This window comes from Oncorhynchus keta, chromosome 11, assembly GCF_023373465.1.
Source record: "Oncorhynchus keta strain PuntledgeMale-10-30-2019 chromosome 11, Oket_V2, whole genome shotgun sequence".
NCBI lineage: Eukaryota > Metazoa > Chordata > Actinopteri > Salmoniformes > Salmonidae > Oncorhynchus > Oncorhynchus keta.
Window position 1 is genome coordinate 34,069,199 of NC_068431.1, and position 24,904 is coordinate 34,094,102.

Sequence of the window (24,904 nt, forward strand, 5' to 3'; positions counted from 1 at the left end):
CTGACACCACACTCGAGGGCCCTCACCTCCTCCCTGTAGGCAGTCTCGTCGTTGTTGGTAATCAAGCCTACCACTGTAGTGTCGTCCGCAAACTTGATGATTGAGTCGGAGCGGTGCATGGACACGCAGTCGTGGGTGAACAGGGAGTACAGGAGAGGGCTCATAACGCACCCTTGTGGGGCCCCAGTGTTGAGGATCAGCGGGGTGGAGATGTTGTTACCTACCCTCACCACCTGGGGGCGGCCCGTCAGGAAGTCCAGTACCCAGTTGCACAGGGCGGGGTCGAGACCCAGAGTCTCGAGCTTGATGATGAGTTTGGAGGGTACTAAGGTGTTAAATGTAGTCGATGAACAGCATTCTCACATAGGTATTCTTCTTGTCCAGATGGGTTAGGGCAGTGTGCAGTGTGGTTGAGATTGCGTCGTCTGTGGACCTATTTGTGCGGTAAGCAAATTGGAGTGTGTCTAGGGTGTCAGGTAGGGTGGAGGTGATATGGTCCTTGACTAGTCTCTCAAAGCACTTCATGATGATGGAAGTGAGTGCTACGGGGCGGTAGTCGTTTAGCTCAGTTACCTTATCCATCTCTAGGCTTCTAGCTACATGCCCTCTGGCAGTGCATGGGCTATGTGGATCTATCTATTATCAGCAGCTTGGTGCACCCCATACCTCCAAGCTATAGAGGGATGACATGGCCTGTACACAGGGAGCTGCTGGGTTCCCACAGCATGGCTGTGAGGTGGCATTCCACTCAATAGAGGCACCATGCAGAGAGCAGGTGGTTGAGGTTACGAGAGCCAACTAATGCACCCACATACACCTTTTCACACGCTAATGGGTGTGGACAGTGCATGCTTGCACACACACACACTGAAAGAGCTCCATGCCACACACACACACACACACACACACACACACACACACACACACACACACGGGATATTTTATAGAGCTTTAAAAGATGGAACAAGTAAAACATTAACCTATTTTTAGTCATGTTTGGGAGTACTGTGAAAGAGAACTGCTTAACAAAAGGGGGAAAAACCTGACTTCTCCTTTTACTTCTCAAATGGCAGGTACTTTGATACAGTCAGACAGACCTTTAAGCATGGCTCTCTTTGCCTCTGGTTAACCAGTTCTGGTTGCTGCTTCTGACAACTCTAAGACTGGCAAAACACTTCTGTTGTAACAATGGATAACATTGACTAGTTCTGACAGAGCATGACTTCTGACATACGAGAGCAGGAATAACCCAAAAACTTTATCAGGGATGAAAAACCCCCCACATACAAACCACTTGGAGGGACCACATATAACCACCCACTCACCACTTTATCCTCTTTCTGGTTGTCAGAGGCCAGCAGGCTCCATTCGATGTCCAGGGGGCCAGAGTCCTCGGGGGCCAGAGAGAACTGGCAGTCCAGCTTGACGCTCTCACTGCTGGCCTTCTCTATGGACGTGGGCCCCTGGGACGTGATCTCCAGGCAATGGGCTACACCTGGACACACAGAGGGAGGAGAGAGAGAGAGATGAAGTCCACTAGCCAAATAGCGCACACTGATTGCATAGCATTCCCTTCATGAGCACCTAGGGGCTACTCATAGAATTAGAATGTCTAATTCTTAGTCTGTTATTTCTAAAATGAAAATCAGGATTTCATTTGATAGTGCCTCTGTTCACACTGGTACATTAGCAGTTGGAGATTTCAGTTAAGGTTTTTAACAGTGTTTTGGTTAAACAGGATTATGGAAGCAGCATTTCAAATCTTCGAAATAGAGCCTTCATAAAACTACACATTTTTAGGAGGTCAAGTGCTACACATCAGTAAAATGTGAACCACACAGGAAAAAAACAGCAGAAAGAATAGGTTGACACGTAAAAAACTGACACTGTTGCTCTGCTCATCATCCAACTGGAGCATCATATTCTCAAGGAGTTATTCTTAGAACGAATAAACATAATTTCCTTGTGACATCAACGGAGCTAAAGATTCTCTCCATTCAATTCAATAAGCACTTTAAGCCTCCGCATGGAACTACAGTCCATAGAGAATGGAGTTGTCACATGCTGCCGCCACAGAAAAATCCTTTTGACAGTCAGTCGCCTTGCCGTCAAAGAAACATGCTGCTTTTTTTTTTTTTTTAACTAGGTTGCCAGGCTATATCCCCTTGATGTAGCATTGTGTGCTGAGGCAAGTGTTCAAAATCCTTTCAGACGACTATGTGTAAAATGCAATACCACTGAAATTATCTATACGGTTTACTACAGCCTGGTTGTACCAACACATGAAAATCCATGAAAGCCAAGATGAAACGATCTGAATTATATGGAACAAAATTAAAAAGCATACATACAGTGGACACACACACACACACACACGAGAGACAAGAGCCTGGGCTGAAACTGCATTCTGTAATCTAAAGTAAGCAGAGGCTGGAGCAGGTTGGCCATATGGGCAGTTCTCAGACCCACTGAGCTACATCAAACGAACCCCTCTGCTGCATGTTCTGCCAGCCCAATATTTTAAAGTAATTTGCTCATGTGTAATTTGATGGTGGGGGCCTGTCGTACTGGGGGTAGGCTTGAGCGATATACTGTATAACGGGGGTATTTTTAAATACAGACTGCAAGATTGTCAATACTGTTTAAAAAAGTATAATTTTGAAGTCTAAGATGTGACAAATAAATGATATCAGCTCAGGACTCCAGCTTTGCATTTGGTTTCTTAAATTGCTAGCTAAGCAGCTAAGCAGCTAGATGTCTAGATCAAACTTCTTGGTTACAGCAGAGACATTCTAGCCTGAGTACCAGTCTCTTTAGCGAACATTCCACTCCTTGTCATTGCCAGGGATTAGCCTTTCTGCCATCTTCAAATATGAACATTACCATAATGACCTTACGGAGAACAGAGGAGATGATCCTGATTCGAAAAGCTTCACAGCTATCCTCCAATCACAACAATTATCCAAATATTGGATCTATCACTTTTTTTCTCCCCACAGAACATGTTGGTATCCGGTTGCTAAGCAACAGTTTGTTTTCCCAGAAGAAACCAGTCGGTCAAAAGTTGCTGGCTCATGTCTAAATACTCAAACTAAATACACACTGCAATTCCAAATCAAGAAACCACTTTGCTTTGATTTTAAGCCTCAAAATACAACAACTTGCTAACAGCTAAATTTTTATTTTTTACTTTATGATTCTAGTTCTATTTGAGGCGCCACATGGAAAATGTTATTTCCAACAACCAATGAGAAACTCTGCCGTAAACCCAGCTGCATATTGAATGTTGAGATTGCCTTAAGGTCAGTCTCTTTGGCAATGACATGGAGTGGCAAGGAGTTGAATGTTAGCTAAACATACTGGTACCCAGACTAGAGACATTCAAGATCCCTGTTGCTTAAATTGTTTAGTGTGTTTTCTTTTGGGGGGGTGAATAGCACCCCTTGTGTGCACTTCCGGTACTACCGTGTACCCCGATATGGTACAGAAACCCTAGCTGGGGGGCACTCGGCACCCAAGACCCCCCACAGAAGACCGAACTTCCACAGAACATACATCTATAGGCTGAAAGTCTTCTCTGTTCTCACCTCATTTGTTTGTTGAGTCGGTAGTGTGGTGGGATATTCTATGTGTTGCAAATGTTTCTCCACCCTAGACAGCCAGGGGATATCATATAACATACACAAGCTCCCCAATTATACACTAATATAAAACGCAACATGTAAAGTGTTGGTCCCATGTTTCTTGAGATGAAATAAAATATTCCAGAAATGTTCCACACGCACAAAAAGCTTATCGCCATCAAATTGTGCACACATTTGTTTACATCCATATTAGTGAGCATTTCTCCATTGCCAAGATAATCCATCCACCTGAAAGGTGTGGCATATCAAGAAGATGATTAAATAGCATGATCATTACACACGTGCATCTTGTGCTGGGGACAATAAGAGGCAACTCGAAAATATGCAGTTGTGTCACACAATGCCACAGATGTCTCAAGTTGAGGGAGAGTGCAATTGACATGCTGACTGCAGGAATGTCCACCTGTTGCCAGAGAATTTAATGTTCATTTCGCTACCATAAGCCACCTCTCCAAAGTCATTTTAGAGAATTTGGCAGTACATCCAACCACCCTCACAACCACGTGTAACCACGCTAGCCCAGGACCGCTAGCCCAGAACCGATTTCAGTGGGAAAATGCTAACTTTTAATGGCCTTTTGAAGTGTGTTCTTCACAGATTAATCCCGGTTTGAACTGTACCGGACAGAAGGCAGACAGTGTGTATGGCGTCGTGTGAGCGAGCGGTTTGCTGATGTCAACGTTGTGAACAGAGTGCCCCACGAAGGCGGCGGTTATGGTATGTGCAGGCATAAGCTACAGACAACACAATTGCTTTTATCGATGGCAATTTCAATGCACAGAGATACCGTGACGAGATCCTGAGGCCCATTGTCGTGCCATCACCTCATATTTCAGCATGATAGTGCACAGCCTCATGTCACAAGGACCTGCATACTCACAAAACATGTCACCCATTGAGCATGTTTGAGATGCTCTGGATCGACATGTACAATGGAGTGTTTCAGTTCCCGCCAATATCCAGCAACTTCGCACAGCCATTGAAGAGTGGGACAACATTCCACAGGCAACAATCAACAGCCTCATCAACTCTACGTGAAGGAGATGTGTCTCGCTGCATGTGGTAAATGGTGGTCACGCCAGATACTAACTGGTTTTCTGAACGCATGTCGCATTTATTTTTGTTCAGTGTAATTTCCATGGTGATGAGAAAACTCATACACACTCACTCACAAATAGTGTATTCCTCCAAAAATAATGGTTCACAATCAATAGGCATGTTGAAAAAGAATGAAAAGCACAACAATGCAAATAAACTCAGCAAAAAAAGAAAAAAGTCCTTTCACTGTCAAATGCGTTTATTTTCAGCAAACTCAACATGTGTAAATATTTAAATTAACATAACAAGATTCAACAACAGACAAACTGAACAAGTTTGAACAAGTTCCACAGACATGTGAATCATGTGTCCCGCCACTGCGAGGACGATCAGCTGTCAGTCCTGTCTCCCTGTAGCGCTGTCTTAGGCGTCTCACAGTACAGACATTGCAATTTATTGCCCTGGCCACATCTGCAGTCCTCATGCCTCCTTGCAGCATGCCTTAGGAACATTCATGCAGATGTGCATGGACCCTGGGCATCTATCTTTTGGTGTTTTTCAGAGTCAGTAGAAAGGCCTCTTATGTGTCCTAAGTTTTCATAACAGTGACCTTAATTGCCTACCATATGTAAGTTGTTAGTGTCTTAATGAACATGCATCTGTGGAACGGTTGTTAATTGTTTATGGTTCATTGAATAAGCATGGGAAACAGTGTTTAAAACCTTCACAATGATGATCTGTAAAGTTATTTGGATTTTTATGAATTATCTTTGAAAGACAGGGTCCTGAAAAAGGGACGTTTATTTTTTTGATGAGTTTAGGAGTGGAATTCCTTTCAAGTACACTTGAAACATCCCTTTTGTCAATCTTTGAATTGAATACACATTCTGTTTGTGATGACTCAGTTCAAAGTGAGTGTCATCGGCACAATGCTGTTGCCTGACCGACGGGCAGAAACTCCTAGAACCTGTTTGTCTGGACCTGGAGGTAACATTAGTTAGTGATACAGGTGCACCACCCTCACTGCTCATCGGTCTCCAACCACCTCACCTCACCTCCCTGTGGAGCATAACAGACTGCGATGAAACACACACACCAAACACACACAGCCCAGTCTCAGTCACATGCTATTGTGGCTGTGAGCAGGCAAACAGGCCCAACCCCCACTCTCACACAAGCCCAAGCCAATGGCATGTATCTGATGCTCAGCTCAGCAGGCTGTGCTCTCACTTACTGGTCTGAGGTAAAACCACACGACTAATATTAGACACGTCATGGAACACAAAACCATCACTCTCTCATCCCAGAATATACAAGACCTGAGGTCATTTGCCTTTGGCCAAAATAGTAGGAACCTAGACTGGACCAAATAAATGAGAAATTCAAAAACATGGTATTGAGGAGATGGACCCACTGGTTGTCTTCTAGGTTACAGAGAGCTGGTTGTCCTCTAGGTTACAGAGAGCTGGTTGTCCCATCCACTAAACTACCAGGTGCGAAACAGGAAAGGGAGTATGCTAATTTGGTATAGAGCAAACGTTAAATGAATTAAAACAGGAACATTTTACCTCCCCTCATTCTTGGGTAGGCCAATCCTCCGAGTGCTTGGAAAATTGCCTAATCAGTACCCACAAATATTTAAAAAAATATTTATAAAAGTAGTCAACGGTCCTTTAAAAAAATGCTGCTCTGCCTCAGATTTTTGATTGGCCAGAAAATTAAGCTAATGGCATCTGTATTCGCCACTGTTCAAGTCCCTTGGTAATGAATGTAGTGAAGGGATATTCAGGATATCCGCCACACTTTAACACTACATACACTGCTCAAAAAAATAAAGGGAACACTAAAATAACACATCCTAGATCTGAATGAATGCAATAATCTTATTAAATATTTTTTTCTTTACATAGTTGAATGTGCTGACAAAATCACACACAAATTATCAATGGAAATCAAATTTATCAACCCATGGAGGTCTGGATTTGGAGTCACACTCAAAATTAAAGTGGAACCACACTACAGGCTGATCCAACTTTGATGTAATGTCCTTAAAACAAGTCAAAATGAGGCTCAATAGTGTGTATGACCTCCCTACAACACCTGGGCATGCTCCTGATGAGGTGGCGGATGATCTCCTGAGGGATCTCCTCCCAGACCTGGACTAAAGCATCCGCCAACTCCTGGACAGTCTGTGGTGCAACGGTGGATAGAGCGAGACATGATGTCACAGATGTGCTCAATTGGATTCAGGTCTGGGGAAGGGGCGGGCAGGCCAGTCCATAGCATCAATGCCTTCCTCTTGCAGGAACTGCTGACACACTCCAGCCACATGAGGTCTAGCATTGTCTTGCATTAGGAGGAACCCAGGGCCAACCGCACCAGCATATGGTCTCACAAGGGGTCTGTGGATCTCATCTCGATACCTAATGGCAGTCAGGCTACCTCTGGCGAGCACATAGAGGGCTGTGCGGCCCCCCAAAGAAATTCCACCCCACACCATGACTGACCCACCGCCAAACCGGTCATGCTGGAGGATGTTGCAGGCAGCAGAACGTTCTCCACGGCGTCTCCAGACTGTCACGTCTGTCACGTGCTCAGTATGAACCTGCTTTCATCTGTGAAGAGCACAGGGCACCAGTGGCGAATTTGCCAATCTCGGTGTTCTCTGGCAAATTAAAAACGTCCTGCACGGTGTTGGGCTGTAAAGCACAACCCCCACCTGTGGACGTCGGGCCCTCATACCACCCTCATGGAGTCTGTTTCTGACCGTTTGAGCAGACATGCACATTTGTGGCCTGCTGGAGGTCATTTTGCAGGGCTCTGGCAGTGCTCCTCCTTGCACAAAGGTGGAGGTAGCGGTCCTGCTGCTGGGTTGTTGCCCTCCTACGGCCTCCTACACATGTACTGGCCTGTCTCCTGGTAGCGCCTCCATGCTCTGGACACTACGCTGACAGACACAGCAAACCTTCTTGCCACAGCTCACATTGATGTGCCATCCTGGATGAGCTGCACTACCTGAGCCACTTGTGTGGGTTGTAGACTCCATCTCATGCTACCACTAGAGTGAAAGCACCACCAGCATTCAAAAGTGACCAAAACATCAGCCAGGAAGCATAGGAACTGAGAAGTGGTCTGTGGTCCCCACCTGCAGAACCACTCCTTTATTGGGGGTGTCTTGCTAATTGCCTAAAATGTCCACCTGTTGTCTATTCCATTTGCACAACATCATGTGAAATTTGTCAATCAGTGTTGCTTCCTAAGTGGACAGTTTGATTTCACAGAAGTGTGATTGACTTGGAGTTACATTGTGTTGTTTAAGTGTTCCCTTTATTTTTTTGAGCAGTGTATAAAAACACCCAGATGGCTGTGGCTTTTATACACCATGCACATTACTGTAATGGCTCGTGTTCACTAGCACACGGTACATTACCGCGTGCCGCTTAGGCCGCCCAGAGTAGCTCGCTTGTGGGAGTGCTGGCAGCACATTCAATTGTGCGTCAAGAATTCAGTATAGCAGGTTTGTATGAAGGTCTGGTTATTAAATGGGTTCATAGTTAAATAATAGTATTCTCTAAAACTCTCTGGTGACAAACTTTGCTGTTTCCAAATCATCCCTATGGCTGGGAGAACTTATTCAAGTAAGTAAATATATTTAGAAAATGTAAAAAAATATATATTTATTATTAGCGAACTAGCTACACTGCTGGCTAACTCAAATGAGCTGCTAGCTAGTCAACTTTACATAGCGTATAGAAAGCTAGCTAAGTGAATTACATATCACCAGCGACCCAATGTCATATTAGCTAGCTATCATAAAGCATTTATCACTGTAAAAAAAAATGCATTTGTAGGTAGCTAGCTAACAGCCATGGAGGATGGTGAAAGGATAGCAGCCCCAACTGTCAAAGTGAGAAAGTAGGCTATTCTGGATAGGGCAGGTACTTTGTGTAGTTCCAGTCCCTAGAAGTGAGGACAGAGATAGTAACATAACATTCAGTGCTGTCTAATTTGAGTATAATGCAGTCTGTTTCATGTGAGGTTTTCTGTCCTCAGATACAAAGCTGTGAAAGCCTGTCTGCAGATGAAGAGGTCCCAATGAAGAGCAGTGGGTCTCAATCCTGGTCCTGTGGACGCAAAGGGGTGTACATTTTGTTTTTGCCTTAGCACTGCACAGCTGATTCAAATGATCAACTCATCATCAAGCTTCAAGTGTTTTTTTATATATTCATTTGTGATGCTATACTTGTTATGATCCTGCAATTGTCACATGCATCAATCAATTCAATGGGGATATTATATTTCAGTAATCCACAATGACCTTGTGATGTAAAAGTCTAATAATGATATTATCATCCATATTCCTACAGATACCTTGTAACTGGAGATTTCTTCAAAACGATTGCCTACAGTTACCGTGTAGGGCACTGGAAGGTTGAGTGACCTGGTCCATCTGGGACTGCCTCCTGGAGGAATTCAGGCGTGTGAAGGCTACCTGTGACCTGCATAACTTCATGAGGATAGACACGAGGACCAGGAGGGGATCTGCAGCTCGCTGTCGTGTGCGAGCGAAGTCTGCTGCTCTGTAGGATGTTTCAAGGATGGGGTCCAACAATGCAGCAAGAGGAGCAATCAGTGTGCGGGAGATGGCAACACCATAGACTATACTATGCACAACTCTTTTAAGAGCCACCCAATTGCAATTAGAGTAATCTTCTATTTACCTAGCCATGTCAACTGCAGTTACTCACTTCCCAGTTTCTATCCCTTTGATTTCTACTTCTCAGATGAGGGTTCTGTTTAGGTATGGGTGTGATGTCTGTACAAAAACAGGCTATTTTAAGTCACCCATATTGAAAAAAGGTAGAACAATTAGACACCCTATAAGCCACACCAACACACTCATGTATCAATATGATTGATGCACATCTGAATAACAGTCTCTGTCCTTCACTTCATCCCACTCTCCCCTTCTCCAGAAATCCTCTAGGTTATATCAGCTGTGTCGGTGAATCCCTCCCGCATCTGAACTGGCTACAGAGGGCACAGCATGATCAGAAGTGAGAAGTCACTTGGTCAGGCCAACAGGAAGTATTATTAAAGAGATGCTTTACATTGAAATACAGATAGAGATGTAGTAGTCCCAGAGTTAATGATCCAAGGTCAGTTTTCCATTTCACCTCCTGATGATGACTGACAGTGTTAAAAAAAGAGAGGCTTAAACAGGCTCTCTCTCATCTGCAGGTATGTTGATGTGAGAGAGGTTGTCATCCCCCAGTCCCGTCATCGCCACCTCATCCGCTCTTAAGATTATCTTTGGGCCAACTGGGAGCCCAAGGCTGGTTAGGAGACACACTTATGTAATTGTGATGAACTGAGAGAGTATTAAGGTAGCACTGTGATTCATTAATCATATGCAACCTTCCCTGCTCCTCTGTTCTCATCACTTTCTTTTTTTTCTCCCCCCACCTTTAACTAGGTAGGCTAGTTGAGAACAAATTCTCATTTGTACACCTCTTTCTTTCTCTGTTTTTATAATGCGCACCAGATGTGCATTGAAGTACAGATTGAACTTGCATTTATAATATATTACGTACTTATAAACACTTGGACAATGAACTTGTCAATAAAGTGTTTCACATTCTCTACTGGTTGAAAGTAAGTCTCATTTGATGAAATACTACACCTATCCTGTGTTTACCAGATCAGTGCAGATGAAGGAAATTAGATGGAGATGAACCGGTTTTACAGTATTTACATGATACATAGGAAGTGTAGGGTACGGTTTCTTAAATCAGCCTTTAACTAGTTTAATCATGTTTCTAGTTTATCGCATAGACACAATGTGTAAGCATTGATGTCCCAGGACCAAGATTGGTAAACACTGTTGAAGTGTATAATTGTAATACACACATGCAGACCGAGCATCATTCAAAGACTGGAATTTGATACTCCTGGTATTGAATATGACTGAAAAATAATCTGAAAGATGTTCATACCTGAACTGCAACTGTATTTGCCAAGATAGAGTACATGATCAGCGAATATATTAAAATGTACAAGCTACAATGTGGGGATCTCATGCATGGTAATAACTAAATGTATATACGACTTGCATCCTTGGCACAACATATATTCTACTCAATCCATAGGCTTCATTAAGGTCATTCAGACTGTTTTGAAGTTGATACAGCTGAGGTCCATAGCTAGGTTCTGAACTAATATGTATTCCAAATGTTTTAGGATCCATACACAGATCAGCTACATAGATAGCTACACATCCACAGGTATTTTTTTAATCCTCCACTGCACAATAAGAAAAGTTAGCTAGCTATGTTACTTCATCTGCATTGCATATCAAATATTAGCAAGGCAACCTTACAAAATGTAACATTCAATTTGCAGTAAATGCCTTCGCTAGCTTGATTCTTTACATCCACTGTTTCACAAGACAGCAGCCTGGTTTGCTGCTTGTTTCAGGAGTCCCTAACAATCAGAATTACAATTTCATACTCATGTCACAACACTAGGGGTGCACCAACATGACATTTTTGGCCAATAGGATATCTGATATTTTCTTTGGCAAAAAAACAATACATATACCTGATATTTAACATTTGAGCGGCCTTTTAAGCATTCTAGTACAGTTAAATAGTTAACACACACAGCGGTCTAAGGCACTGCAAGTCTCTGGTTTGAATCTAAGCTCTCACATCAGGCCATGATTGGGAGTCCCATAGGGTGGCGCACAATTGGCCCAGCGTCATCAGGGTTTGGCCGGGGTAGTCCGTCATAGTAAATAAGATTTTGTCCTTAAAATGTTCTTAACTGACTTGCCTAGTTAAATAAAGGTTACACACACACACACACACTACACTGACCAAAAATGTATTTTGTTGGCATTTACCTATGTCCCCATTACCAGTAAAACATAATCAAAACCTATTTCTTTCACTTACTTGCTGTGCTGTTTCATTGTTAATTTGTTCAGTAGTTTCATTCTCAACCAGGATTTCATCATACATGTCAAAAAGTGAAGTTTCAGCTGTCTGTCCGTGGTCTCTCTTCCACTGTCACTGTGTCAGTTTTCATCTTGTCCAGCTGTGTCTAACATTTCACGTAAACCCTGTTTGTCGGCATTGAAATAGCGGTCCTTGTAACTAGTATCGAGCATGGTGGCGACACAGTAAAGAGGCTCAGAGAAAATAGCACCGAATCGTTTGTCTCTACATTAACTTATTACTCTCAAATGTAAATGTTTTTGCATGATTGATTTATAACGTCATAACAACTTACATTTGATCCATCCTAGTATTTTTGTCAGCCGTCTTTACTGAAGACCGTTTCCAGCCTTGGGTCGCATAGCGTCAAACTCGTCATGGGAACCAATCGATATGATTGGTCGTTGCCCAGTGGTCGCCGCTGGCGATTTGCATAAGGTTGGGAAAATATGAACTTTTTCCACCACCGCCTAAAGGCCCCCTGCACTCTCACAGCTTTCCTTCCATTGAAAATGAATGGGAAGTGGTGTTTCACCGCACAGCACCGCTTGCTAGTGAACACGGAGCATATTGGAGATGAGTACACAAATCTAATAATTAGTCATTAAAAAAAAAAACTAGCATGAAAAGGAGTTCGGACAAAATATGATCTGCTAGATAGGCCAATGGTAAATCAATTGCTGGGAAGTAAATAATGATGAAACACAAAATGGAAAAAAATATACAGTACCAGTCAAAAGTGTGGATACCTACTCATTCCAGGGTTTCTTTATTTGTACTATTTTCTACATAGTACAATAATAGTGTAGACATCAAAACTATGAAATAACACATATGGAATCATGTAGTAACAAAAAAAAAAAGTGTTCAACAAATCAAAATAGATTTGAGATTCTTCAAATAGCCACCCTTTTCCTTGATGACTTCGCACACTCGTGGCATTCTCTCAACCAGCTTCATGAGGTAGTCACCTGGAATGCATTTCAATTAACAGGTGTGCCTTGTTAAAAGTTACTTTGTGGGATTGATTTCCTTCTTAATACATTTGAGCCAATCAGTTGTTGTGAGAAGGTAGGTTTGGTATACAGAAGATCGCCCTATTTGGTAAAAGACCAAGTCCATACTATGGCAAGAACAGCTCAAATAAGCAAAGAGAAACGACAGTCCATCATTACTTTAAGACATGAAGGTCAGTCAATGCAGAACATTTCAAGAACTCTGAAAGTTTCTTCAAGTGCAGTCACAAAAACCATCAAGCACTATGATGAAACTGGCTCTCATGAGGACCACCACAGGAAAGGAAAACCCAGAGTAACCTCTGCTGCAGAGGATATGTTTATTAGAGTTACCAGCCTCAGAAATTGCAGCCCAAATAAATGCTTCATAGAGTTCAAGTAACAGACACATCTGGTGTGCTTGGGTAGTGGTTTCTTTGCAGCAATTCGACCATGAAGGCCTGATTCACACAGTCTCCTCTGAACAGTTGATGTCGAGATGTGTCCAACATCAACTGTTCAGAGGAGACTGCGTAAATCAGGCCTTCATAGTCGAATTGCTGCAAAGAAACCACCACTAAAGGACACCAATAAGAAAAATAGACTTTTGGTTCCAACCGCTGTGGCTTTGTGAGAGTAGGTGAACGGATGGCCTCAGTCATGTCAGCCTGGCCCAGGAAAATGGCACCGCTAACAGAAAATAGAGGGTGATAAGATAATAGGTTATGGTCCCAGGAAAAGGACCACAAATATGATTAACCTGCTGGTCAATGTGGGTAAATGCGCACGCATGCGCACACTGTACTACCCTTGAAAAATGTTTGACCATGTTAGTGGGTAACTGCCCGTCTACCTCCTGTTGCGGTGTGTTGAGTGTGTGGAGTGGGGCAGGTAGCCTTGCGGTTAACGTTGGCCATTCAAGGTCACTGGTTTGAATGCCAGAGCCGACTAGATGAAAAATCTGTGTGTCCTTGAGCAAGGCACTTAGCACTAATTGCTCCTGTAAGTCTCTCTGGATAAGAGCGTCTACCAAAATGTGTAATGTAAATGTCAGGGATGCAAAAAAGGTGACACTTTTGTGTGCACTGAAACATGCAAAAAAAATTCCTGCTTGGAGGAAATGCAGGTTTTAACTAATTAAACAAAATAATATGATCTACAGGATCAGTCTGTGTAAAATAAAGTGGTTAATGTGAACCTAACTCACAGGTAAAACATGTAAAGAAAGCAATACAATGTTATTTATTGCCTAGACTACACTGAAAATGACACTCAAGTATTGAGAAAAAAACAATACACTAATATTGCAGTTAGCCATAACAGCCTTTATAATAGAACGCTTGTGACCACACATCTAAATAAACATCTTAAAGTAGAAATAGAATGAAACAGGCATTCTATTTTTGCTTATAGTGGAAATTGTAGTAGACATTGATCAAGTGCACAAGGCTACATGTATGCAAAAATAATACAGAGTGTCTCACACACACACGTTACCTTCAAATTCAAAGCAACAAAAACAATATATTTGGGCTACACTGCACATTATTACATTGTACACGTTCTGCCTGTGGACATCTGTTCTACAATATGCCAGCAGAGCATGATACCCTTCGTGGACATAATTGATCTCTTTCAGGCAGCGTGTACACCTGGCATACCCCATTATATCCACTCTATTGAATAAGTGAGAAAGAGGCAAGTGTATGCTGTTCCTTTCACCATATTGGCATCCAGCTTAAGCCAGGCCCACACTTGATGCCTGAATCCACTTGTTTAAACAAGAAACTCCTCATTTTCACCTAATTCTCCCTTTTGAAAATGAACCACATACTGTAGAGGGAAAACATTAGTTCACAGATAGCAGTTAACTAGCTAACAAACTTACATTTCACACCGATTGCCAGGGTCCAGTAAGCAACTAACACGTATAACTTGAGTAACAGCAAGGAGCTGTAATGTTATACCAGTTGGTTTGGTTACTAACGTTAGCTCATCTGATTTTGTAACTTAAGCTAGCTAATGTTAGCCATCTGCCTTTATTTGCCAGCTAATTTTCACACCATAAACTCAATTGTTTGACCAGTTAAGTTTGCTAATGTTGCTCAACATTTCTCAGGCTAGCTCACGGAGAATTCGATCCAGCTAGCAACATACTTAACACTAACAATACTTGTTCCACCACACTTTCTCCCTCACCTCAAACTTTCCAAATGCCAGTTGTTTTCGTGTTCCAGCTCATGAAGTACGCTTCTTCACCTTCTCACCTAAGTCTCCGTCGTCAGGTTTCTCACCGACCCCTTTGTTATCATTCAGGGGACGTCCCTGTGCCCCAGAACACTAAGGTAACCTGCCTAAATATGACTACCGACCCGTAGCACTCACGTCTGACAACTTGAAGTGCTTTGAAAGGCTGGTCATGGCTCACAGCAACACCATCATCCCAGAAACCCTAGACACACTCCAATTTGCATACCGCCCAAAAAGATCCACAGATGATCCAATCTCTATTGCACTCCACACTGCCCTTTCTCACCTGGACAAAAGGAACACCAATGTGAGAAAACTATTCATTGACGACAGCTCAGCGTTCAACATCATAGTGCCCACAAACCTCATCACTGAGCTAAGGACCTTGGGACTAAACACCTCCCTCTGCAAATGGATCCTGGACTTCCTGACGGGCCACCCCCAGGTGGTAAGGATAGGTAACACATCCGCCACGCTATTCAACACGGGGTCCCCTCAAGGGTGAGTGCTCAGTCCCCTCCTGTACTCCCTGTTCACCCATGACTGCATGGCCAGGAACGACTCCAACACAGTCATCAAGTTTGCCGATGACAACAGTGGTAGGCCTGATCACCGACAACGATGAGACCTGGCCGTGTGGTGCCAGGAGAACAACCTCTCCCTCAACGTGATCAAGACAAAGGAGATGATTGTGGACTACAGGAAAAGGATGACCGAGCACGCCCCCATTCTCGTCGGTAGTGCTGCAGTGGAGCAGGTTGAGAGCTTCAAGTTCCACCAACAAACTAACATGGTCCAAACAAGAGGGCACAACAAAACCTATTCCCCCTCAGAAGACTGAAAAGATTTGGCATGGGTCCTCAGATTATCAAAAGGTTCTACATCTGCACCACTGAGAGCATCACTGGTTGCATCACACTCTGCTCGGCCTCCGACCGCAAGACAGTACAGAGGGTAGTGCACGGCCCAGTACATCGATGGGGCCAAGCTTGGTGTCAGAGGAAGGCCCTAAAAATTGTCAAAGACTCCAGCCACCCCAGCAATGGACTATTCTCTCTGCTACCACACGGCAAGCAGTACCAGAACGCCAAGTCTAGGTCCAAAAGGCTTATTAACAGCTTCTACCCCCAAGCCATGACTCCTGAACAGCTAATCAAATGGCTCCGCAGATCCCTCTTTTTTACGCTGCTGGTACTCTATTATCTATGCATAGTCACTTTAACTCTATATACATGTACATATTACATCAACTAACCGGTGCCCCCGCTCATTGACTCTACTGGTAACCCCTGTATATATCCTCGGTATTGTTATTTCAGCTCTGCTGTTAATTATTTGTTACTTTAATTTTCAATTATATACTTAACACTATTTTATTATTAAAGCATTGTTGGTTAAGGGATTGTAAGTAAGCATTTCACTGTAAGGTTGTACTCGGCATGTGACAAATAACATTTGATTTGAATTTCGCCCAAAGGTGACTAGCTTTTGTGTGTTTGCTGAGTGTGTGTGTGTTGAGGGGGAGGGGAGTGAACAGTGAGAGCAGAGGTACACTGACCAGCTATTTAAAAAGTCTAATGACTACTAATGTCTGCTTCGCTCCATGTGACTGAATGACTGGCTCCTCTTACACACAAATTGTGTATGTCTGACATGGCACATCCAAGCATTGTTACCTTGCGACCAGCACTGTGTGTGTCAGAGTCTTCCAACTCCACAATGTTGCCCATGTCCCCCCAGCAGCCCTCCAACCTAAACCCAATTGTGGTGTGTGGGTCCCCAGGGGCCCAGATTTTTCCCAGTCGTGCTGATTGTAGACCCCCTTTGTCAGAGCACAATGAGGAAAGAATCACGTCTCCTGGCAACAGATCCTATTGAGAATGCTGCTGTTGCTAAAGCACTTGAGATACCGAGAGTAGAGGGGGAAGGAGAGGACAGAGAAATGCTGAGCAGGAGAAGAATGTGGATTTGTGAAAGAGGGAAATTACATGTTGCTCAAAGGTTTAATATTTTTGTGGGAAAGTAAGGACCAGTCATCAGACAGAATCCAGTCAAGGGAGTGAGGTGCCTATTAAGACAGACATCATCCTAAACAAGGGCCTCAAAGATAGAGCGCAATGAAAGAGAAATTTAAGTACCGTTAGGTGACAACAATTAAACCATGTTTTCAGTTGTCCTTCAACTACAACCATGCTTAACGTTATCATCAGTTGAGAGGTTATGCTTGGAGGGGTACAAATGGTGCATACTTTCCCACACATTCCAGATAACATTTTCTGCATCTATGCACTGCACCCTGTTAACCTGTTTGGGATAGGGGGCAGCATTTTCACGTTCGGATGAAAAGTGTGCCCAGAATAAACTTCCTGCTACTCAGGCCCAGAAGCTAATATATGCATATTAGTAGATTTGGATAGAAAACACTGACGTTTCTAAAACTGTTTGAGTGATGTCTGTGTGTATAACAGAACTCATATGGCAGGTGAAAAACCTGAGAAAAATCCAACCAGGAAGTGGGAAATCTGAAGTTTGTAGTTTTTCAACTCGTTGCCTTTCTAATATACAGTGTAAATGGGGTCATATTGCAATCCCTAAGGCTTCCACTAGATGTCAACAGTCTTTATAACCTTGTTTCAGGCTTCTACTGTGAAGGGGGAGAGAAAGAGAGCCGTTTCAACCAGGTGTCTGGCAGAAGGCCATGAGCTGGTCACGCGCATGGCCGTAAGAGCGACCTGCATTCCATTGCATTTCTAAAGACAAAGGAATTGTCCGGTTTAAACATTATTGAAGATTTATGTTAAAAAACATCCTAAAGATTGATTCTATACATCGTTTGACATGTTTCTACAAACTGTAATACAACTTTTTGGACTGTTCGTCTGAAATTTTGCCTGGACTTTCCCACACCTCGCGAGTTTGGACATATGAACTAAACGCGCTAAAAAAAAAGGAGGTATTTGGACCTAAATTATGGACTTCATCGAACAAAACAAACATTTATTGTGGAACTGGGATTCCTGGGAGTGCATTCTGATGAAGATCATCAAAGGTAAATGAATATTTTTAAAGCTATTTCTGACTCCACGGCAGGTATCTGTATGGCTTGTTTTTGTGTCTGAGCGCTGTATTCAGATTATTGCATGGTGTGCTTTTTCGGTAAAGCTTTTTTGAAATCTGACACACCCTGTTGCATTAAGGAGAAGTATATATTTAATTCCGTGCATAACACTTGTATCTTTTATCAAAGTTTATGATGAGTATTTCTGTAAATCGATGTGGCTCTCTGGCCCCAGCTGTGCCCTGGACACCATTTGTGAATTGATCGCCCCCCATCTAGCTTCAGAGTTCGTTCTGTTAGGTGACCTAAACTGGGATATACTTAACACACCGGCAGTCCTACAATCTAAGCTAGATGCCCTCAATCTCACACAAATCATCAAGGAACCCACCAGGTACAACCCTAAATCCATTAACATGGGCACCCTCAGACATTATCCTGACCAACTTGCCCTCCAAATACACCTCTGCTGTTTTCAATCAGGATCTCAGCGATCACTGGCTCATTGCCTGTATCCGTTATGGGTCCGCGGTTAAACGTCCACCCCTCATCACTATCAAACACTTCTGCGAGCAGGCCTTTCTAATCGACTTGGCCCGGGTATACTGGAAGGATATTGACCTCATCCCGTCAGTCGAGGATGCCTGGTCATTCTTTAAAAGTAATGTCCTCACCATCTTAGATAAGCATGCCCCATTCAAAAAAATGCAGAACTAAGAACAGATATAGCCCTTGGTTCACTCCAGACCGGACTGCCCTTGACCAGCACAAAAACATCCTGTGGCGGACTGCAATAGCATCGAATAGTCCCCACGAAATGCAACTGTTCAGGTAAGTCAGGAAAGCAAAGGCTAGCTTTTTCAAGCAGAAATTTGTGTCCTGTAGCTCTTACTCCAAAAGGTTTTGGGACACTAAAGTCCATGGAGAACAGGAGCACCTCCTCCCAGCTGCCCACTGCACGGAGGCTAGGTAACATGGTCACCACTGATAAATCTATTAAAAAAAAAATCGAACATTTCAATAAGCATTTCTTAACGGCCGGCCATGCCTTCCTCCTGGCTACTCCAACCCCGGCCAACAGCTTCACCCCCCCGCAGCTACTCGTCCAAGCTTCCCCAGCTTCTCCTTGACCCAAATCCAGACAGCAGATGTTCTGAAAGAGCTGCAAAACCTGGACCCGTACAAATCTGCTGGGCTAGACAATCTGGACCCTCTCTTTCTAAAACTATCCGTCGCCATTGTTGCAACCCCTATTACCAGCCTGTTCAACCGCTCTTTTGTATCGTCTGAGATCCCTAAAGATTGGAAAGCTGCCACGGTCATCCACCTCTTCAAAGGGGGTGACAGTCTAGGCACAAACTGTTACAGACCTATATCCATCCTGCCCTGCCTATCTAAAGTCTTCGATTGCCAAGTTAATAAACAGATCACTGTCCATTTCGATTCCCACTACACCCACCCATAGCACATGTTCCAGCAGTTATATCTCACTGATCATCCCCAAAGCCAACACCTCATTTGGCCGCCTTTCCTTCCAGTTCTCTGCTACCAGTGACTGGAACGAACTGCAAAAAAAATAAAAATAAATAAATAAATAACAAATAAATAAAAAAATAGCTGAAGTTGGAGACTTATTTCACTTACCAACTTTAAACATCAACTATCTGAGCAGCAAACCGATCGCTGCAGATGTACATAGTCCATCTGTAAATAGCCCACCCAATCCATCTACCGCATCCCTATACTGTTTTTATTTTATTTTATGCTCTTTTGCACACCAGTATCTCTACTTGCACATCATCATCTGCTCATTTATCACTCCAGTGTTAGTCTGCTAAATTGTAACTATTCGCTCATATGGCCTATTTATTGCCTTCCTCCTCATGCCTGTGCCTTTTGCACACACTGTATATAGGCTCTCTTGTTTCTACTGTGTCATTGATTAGTTTGTGTTATTGGCTTGTTTATTGTTTACTCCATGTGTAACTCTGTGTTGTTGTCTGTGTGACACTGCTTTGCTTTATCTTGGCCAGGTCGCAGTTGCAAATGAGAACTTGTTCTCAACTAGCCTACCTGGTTAAACAATGTTGAAATAAATACAAATACAAATTTGCCTGAGGTTTTCGAGGCACAACATTACTGAACATAACGCGCCAATGTAAACTGAGACTTTTGGATATAAATATGAACTTTATTGAACAAAACATACATGTATTGTGTAACATGAAGTCCTATGAGTGCCATCTGATGAAGATCATCAAAGGTTAGTGATTCATTTTCTCTCTATTTCTGCTTTTTGTGACTCCTCTCTTTGGCTGGAAAATGGCTGAATGTTTTTTTGTGACAAGGCTCTGACCTAAAATAATCATATGGTGTGGTTTCGCTGTAAAGCCTTTTTGAAATTGGACACGATGGGTAGATTAACAAGAAGTTAAGATTTAATTTGGTGTATTGCACTTGTGAAAGTTAAATATTTCTCAAAAATATTTTTGAATTTAGCACTTTTCAGGGGATGTTGTCACTAGCGGAACCCCTAGCCTTAAGAAGTTAAGCAACAATATTAAAAAGACAACAAATGGCAGTGTCCCTGTGTGATATGTCTGAAGCATAATAATCTACCACTGTGGCAGGTAGATTAAAAAATATATACCAGCCACTCAGATTACCAGCCAAAATATAATAAAAAATAGAACAAATGATTGGCTGAGATAATCGATGGGCTCGAAATGCCGAGAGAGGAGTCCGGATTGGTCTGCTATGTAGCATGCTTCTGTCTATAACATGAGCTACTCAGTATGTGTAGGTAAAGGGAGTCGAATACAGAACACACAGAAGGATGTTGTACAAAACACCTGTCTCCGGATTGCATCTTCAAACTAAGGGAAACCATGGCATCTGTGACAGCAGGATTATTACCAATTATTGGAATCTTATTTTTTAACTGGTAGCATAATCAATAACCATCAGCGGATTTGGGCAATGCAAGCATTGCACATAAAGGTTGAGAAGGGTTGGGGGTGGCACAGTCAAACAGATATTAAAAGGTGAAGTGCACTCACTGCACTGTCTGTTAAAAATGCATAGTTCAATGCTGAGACTGGAGCAGTCCATGTATGCGGGTAAGAGAGCCTAGCTAGCTACTACTAAAAAAAAAGTGTGCATATGTATGTATGCATGTATATGAATGTGTATGTATGTACAGTTGAAGTCAAAAGTTTACATACACCTTAGCCAAATACATTTAAACTCAGTTTTTCACAATTCCTGACATTTAATCCTAGTAAACATTTCCTGTCTTAGGTCAGTTAGGATCACCACTGTATTTTAAGAATGTGAAATATATATATTTTTTTATTTCAGCTTTTATTTCATTCAACACATTCCCAGTGGGTCAGAAGATTACATACACTCAATTAGTATTTGGTAGCATTGCCTTTAAATTGTTTAACTTGGGTAAAACGTTTTGGCCCATTCCTCCTGACAGAGATGGTGTAACTGAGTCAGGTTTGTAGGCTTCCTTGCTCGCACACGCTTTTTCAGTTCTGCCCACAAATGTTCTACAGGATTGAGGTCAGGGTTTTGCGATGGCCACTCCAATACCTTGACTTTGTTGTCCTTAAGCCATTTTGCCACAACTTTGGAAGTATGCTTGGGGTCATTGTCCATTTGGAAGACCCATTTGCGACCAAGACTGATGTCTTGAAATGCTGCTTCGATGAATCCACATACGCCATCTATTTTGTGAAGTGCACCAGTCCCTCCTGTAGCAAAGCACCCCCACAAAATTATGCTGCCACCCCTGTGCTTCACGGTTGGAATGGTATTCTTGGGTTGCAAGCCTCCCCCTTTTTACTCCCAACATAACAATGATCATTATGGCCAAACAGTTCTATTTTTGTTTCATCAGACCAGAGGACATTTCTCCAAAAAGTACGATCTTTGTCCCCATGCGCAGTTGCAAACCGTAATCTGGCTGTTTTTATGGCGGTTTTGGAGCAGTGGCTTCTTCCTTGCTGAGCGGCCTTTCAGGTTATGTCGATATAGGACTCGTTTTCCTGTGGATATAAATACTTTCATACCAGTTTTGTCCAGCATCTTTACAAGGCCCATTGCTGTGGTTCTGGGATTGATTTGCACTTCTCGCACCAAAGTATGTTCATCTCTAGGATGAACATCTCCTTCCTGAGCGGCATGATAGCTGCGTGGTCCCATTTTATTATACTGGCGTACTATCGTTTGTACAGAGGAACGTGGTACCTTCAGGCGTTTAGAAATTGCTCCCTTGGAAGATCTAGACTTGTGGAGGTCTACACATTTTTTTCCCCTGAGGTCTTGGCTGATTCCTTTAGATTTTCCCATGATGTCAAGCAAAGAGGTCCTGCGTTTGAAGGTAGGCCTTGAAATAAATCCATACGTACATCTCCAATTGACTCAAATTATGTCAATTAGCATATCAGAAGCCATGACATAGCTTGGAAAATTCCAGAAAATTGTCTAAAGGCACAGTCAATTTAGTGTATGTAAACTTCTGACCCACTGGAATTGTGATATAATTAGTCTGTCTAAACAATTGTGGGAAAAATTACTTGTGTCGTGTACAAAGTAGATGTCCTTATCAAACTATAGTTCGTTATCAAGAAATCTGTGGAGTGGTTGAAAAATGAGTTTTAATGACTCCAACTTTAGACCATGTAAACTCCGACTTCAACTAAGTTTGTTTGTCAAAATGTTCATCGCAGGTTAAAAGCACCCTGTTAGCTAACGTAAACTCACTCACTTTTGTACATCGCCATGGTCCATACAAATTACCTTATTTTAGCGCCCCAAAAATGTAATACTTCCAGATCAACTGTAATGTCAATACCATTGTAAAGCACACTTTCTCCCCTTTCTAACAAAATACATGACCTAAACGCTGCCCGTTTCTGCATGATTCAAGAAGGCAGTAAGCCCGTTCGGGTCTATTTAAAAATGGCGGGTGGGAAAGCGGAACTAATGCATGATAGTGAGAAGAGATGTGTGGGAAAAAATGTTTCACTCAATCTGTCCAACTTATCACCTTATCGCCTCAAATGTAAATAAAACACTATAAATAGAGTTTATATAATGTGTGATTACATACCTATTTGAAAGTTTGTCGAATTTGAATCGGGTTTTTAGGACAGTGACGATGCAAAATGACAGTTTAAAGCACCGAGCTGACAAGGTACAAATCTGTCGTTCTGCCCCTGAACAGGCAGTTAACCCACTGTTCCTAGGCCGTCATTGAAAATAAGAATTTGTTCTTAACCGACTTGCCTAGTTAAATAAAAGGTTATAAAAAAATTTAAAAATCCCCCCCTTACCACCGTCACTGTCCATTTCTTGTTTTTAAACGATCAGAGAAGTGCTACACCTGGTGGAGAGAGATTGTAAGACAGAAATAGTAGCTTAATGCGTGCTGTACGTTACGGCATGACAAGTCACGATGTAACAGAGGGTCCGTTTTTTCAACTTTTCTCCAATACTATAGAGCCATCACCATGTCAATCAACGCTTGAATAGAAACTTAGTACATACCCCAGATCTTGAGGTCAACACAGTCCCATTAGTTTTCTTTGCGGCCTCGTTTGAATGTCGCAGTTTGTACGGAATGGGGTGAGTTTACGTTAGCTAGCTAACATTAGCTGGTTGGCTAGCTAGCTAACGTTACGTGTATGATCTATGTAGCAATATTATTCGTATCTCAGAGCCATTTGCATTGCTAGTTATAGCTAGCTAGCCGATTCTAGATTTAATTTTGGATTGGAGATGCTTAATGTGAGTCTGGAAGGAGAGTTTACAGTCTAACCAGACACCCAGGTATTTGTAGTTGTCCACGTATTCTAAGTCAGAGCCGTCCAGAGTAGTGATGCTGGACGGGCGAGCAGGTGCGGGCAGTGATCGATTGAATAGCATGCATTTAGTTTTACTTGCCTTTAAGAGCAGTTGGAGGCCACGGAAGGAGAGTTGCATGGCATTGAAGCTCATCTGGAGGTTAGTTAACAGTGTCCAAGGAGGGGCCAGAAGTATACAGAATGGTGTCGTCTGCGTAGAGGTGGATTAGAGAATCACCAGCAGCAAGAGCGACACCATTGATGTATACAGAGAAGAGTCGGCCCAAGAATTGAACCCTGTGGCACACCCATAGAGACTGCCAGAGGTCCGGACAACAGGCCCTCCGATTTGACACACTGAACTATCAGAGACGTAGTTGGTAAACCAGGCGAGGCAATCATTTGAGAAACCAAGGCTGTCGAGTCTGCCAATAACAATGTTGTGATTGACAGAGTCGAAAGCCTTGGCCAGGTCACTGAATACGGCTGCACAGTAATGTCTCTTATCGATGGCGGTTATGATGTCGTTTAGAACCTTGAGCGTGGCTGAGGTGCACCCTTTTCGACTTATGTAAATGTGAGCTGTAATACATTTGCAAAAATGACTAAAAACCTGTCTTTGCTTTGTCATTATGGGGTATTGTGCGTAGCTTGATGAGGGGGAAATGCATTTTCGAATAAAGCTGTAACAACAAAATGTGGGAAGTCTGAATACTTTCCGAAGGCACTGTAAACAACCAAGAAACACTTGAGTAGACTTTCGTTTCAAGTAAATTAGACCAACTTTTATACCTGTGCGCAGCGCTTCTAAAAAGGAATCCTTCACTCAGGTCTTCACGTGCGCACAGCCCCAAGCCAGGGAGGGATGCAGCGCGAGGTGGGATCGGCTATATAGAACTCGTAGTTCTTATACTTTGTGCGATTAAACTTACCCACTGTGAAACCGAAACAGCACAAATACTTTGAAAACAGCGACTGCATCATTTATTTTAATATAAATGTGATCATACTTTACTATTTTTATTCACAAATGTTCACACTGTGGAGCCTTGACCACCAGCAAGTG

The 24,904-nt window shown here is 42.7% G+C and overlaps 1 protein-coding gene across 1 annotated transcript in view; it reads right to left on the reverse strand.

The window, feature by feature from the left end:
* LOC118390088 (coxsackievirus and adenovirus receptor homolog) overlaps nt 1–24,904 on the reverse strand; it is a 102,054-nt gene that overhangs the window by 44,407 nt on the left and 32,743 nt on the right. The window contains exon 2 of the mRNA XM_052457025.1: nt 1,326–1,495. Coding sequence (XP_052312985.1) covers nt 1,326–1,495 — 170 coding nt within the window. The remainder of the gene's footprint in view (nt 1–1,325; nt 1,496–24,904) is intronic.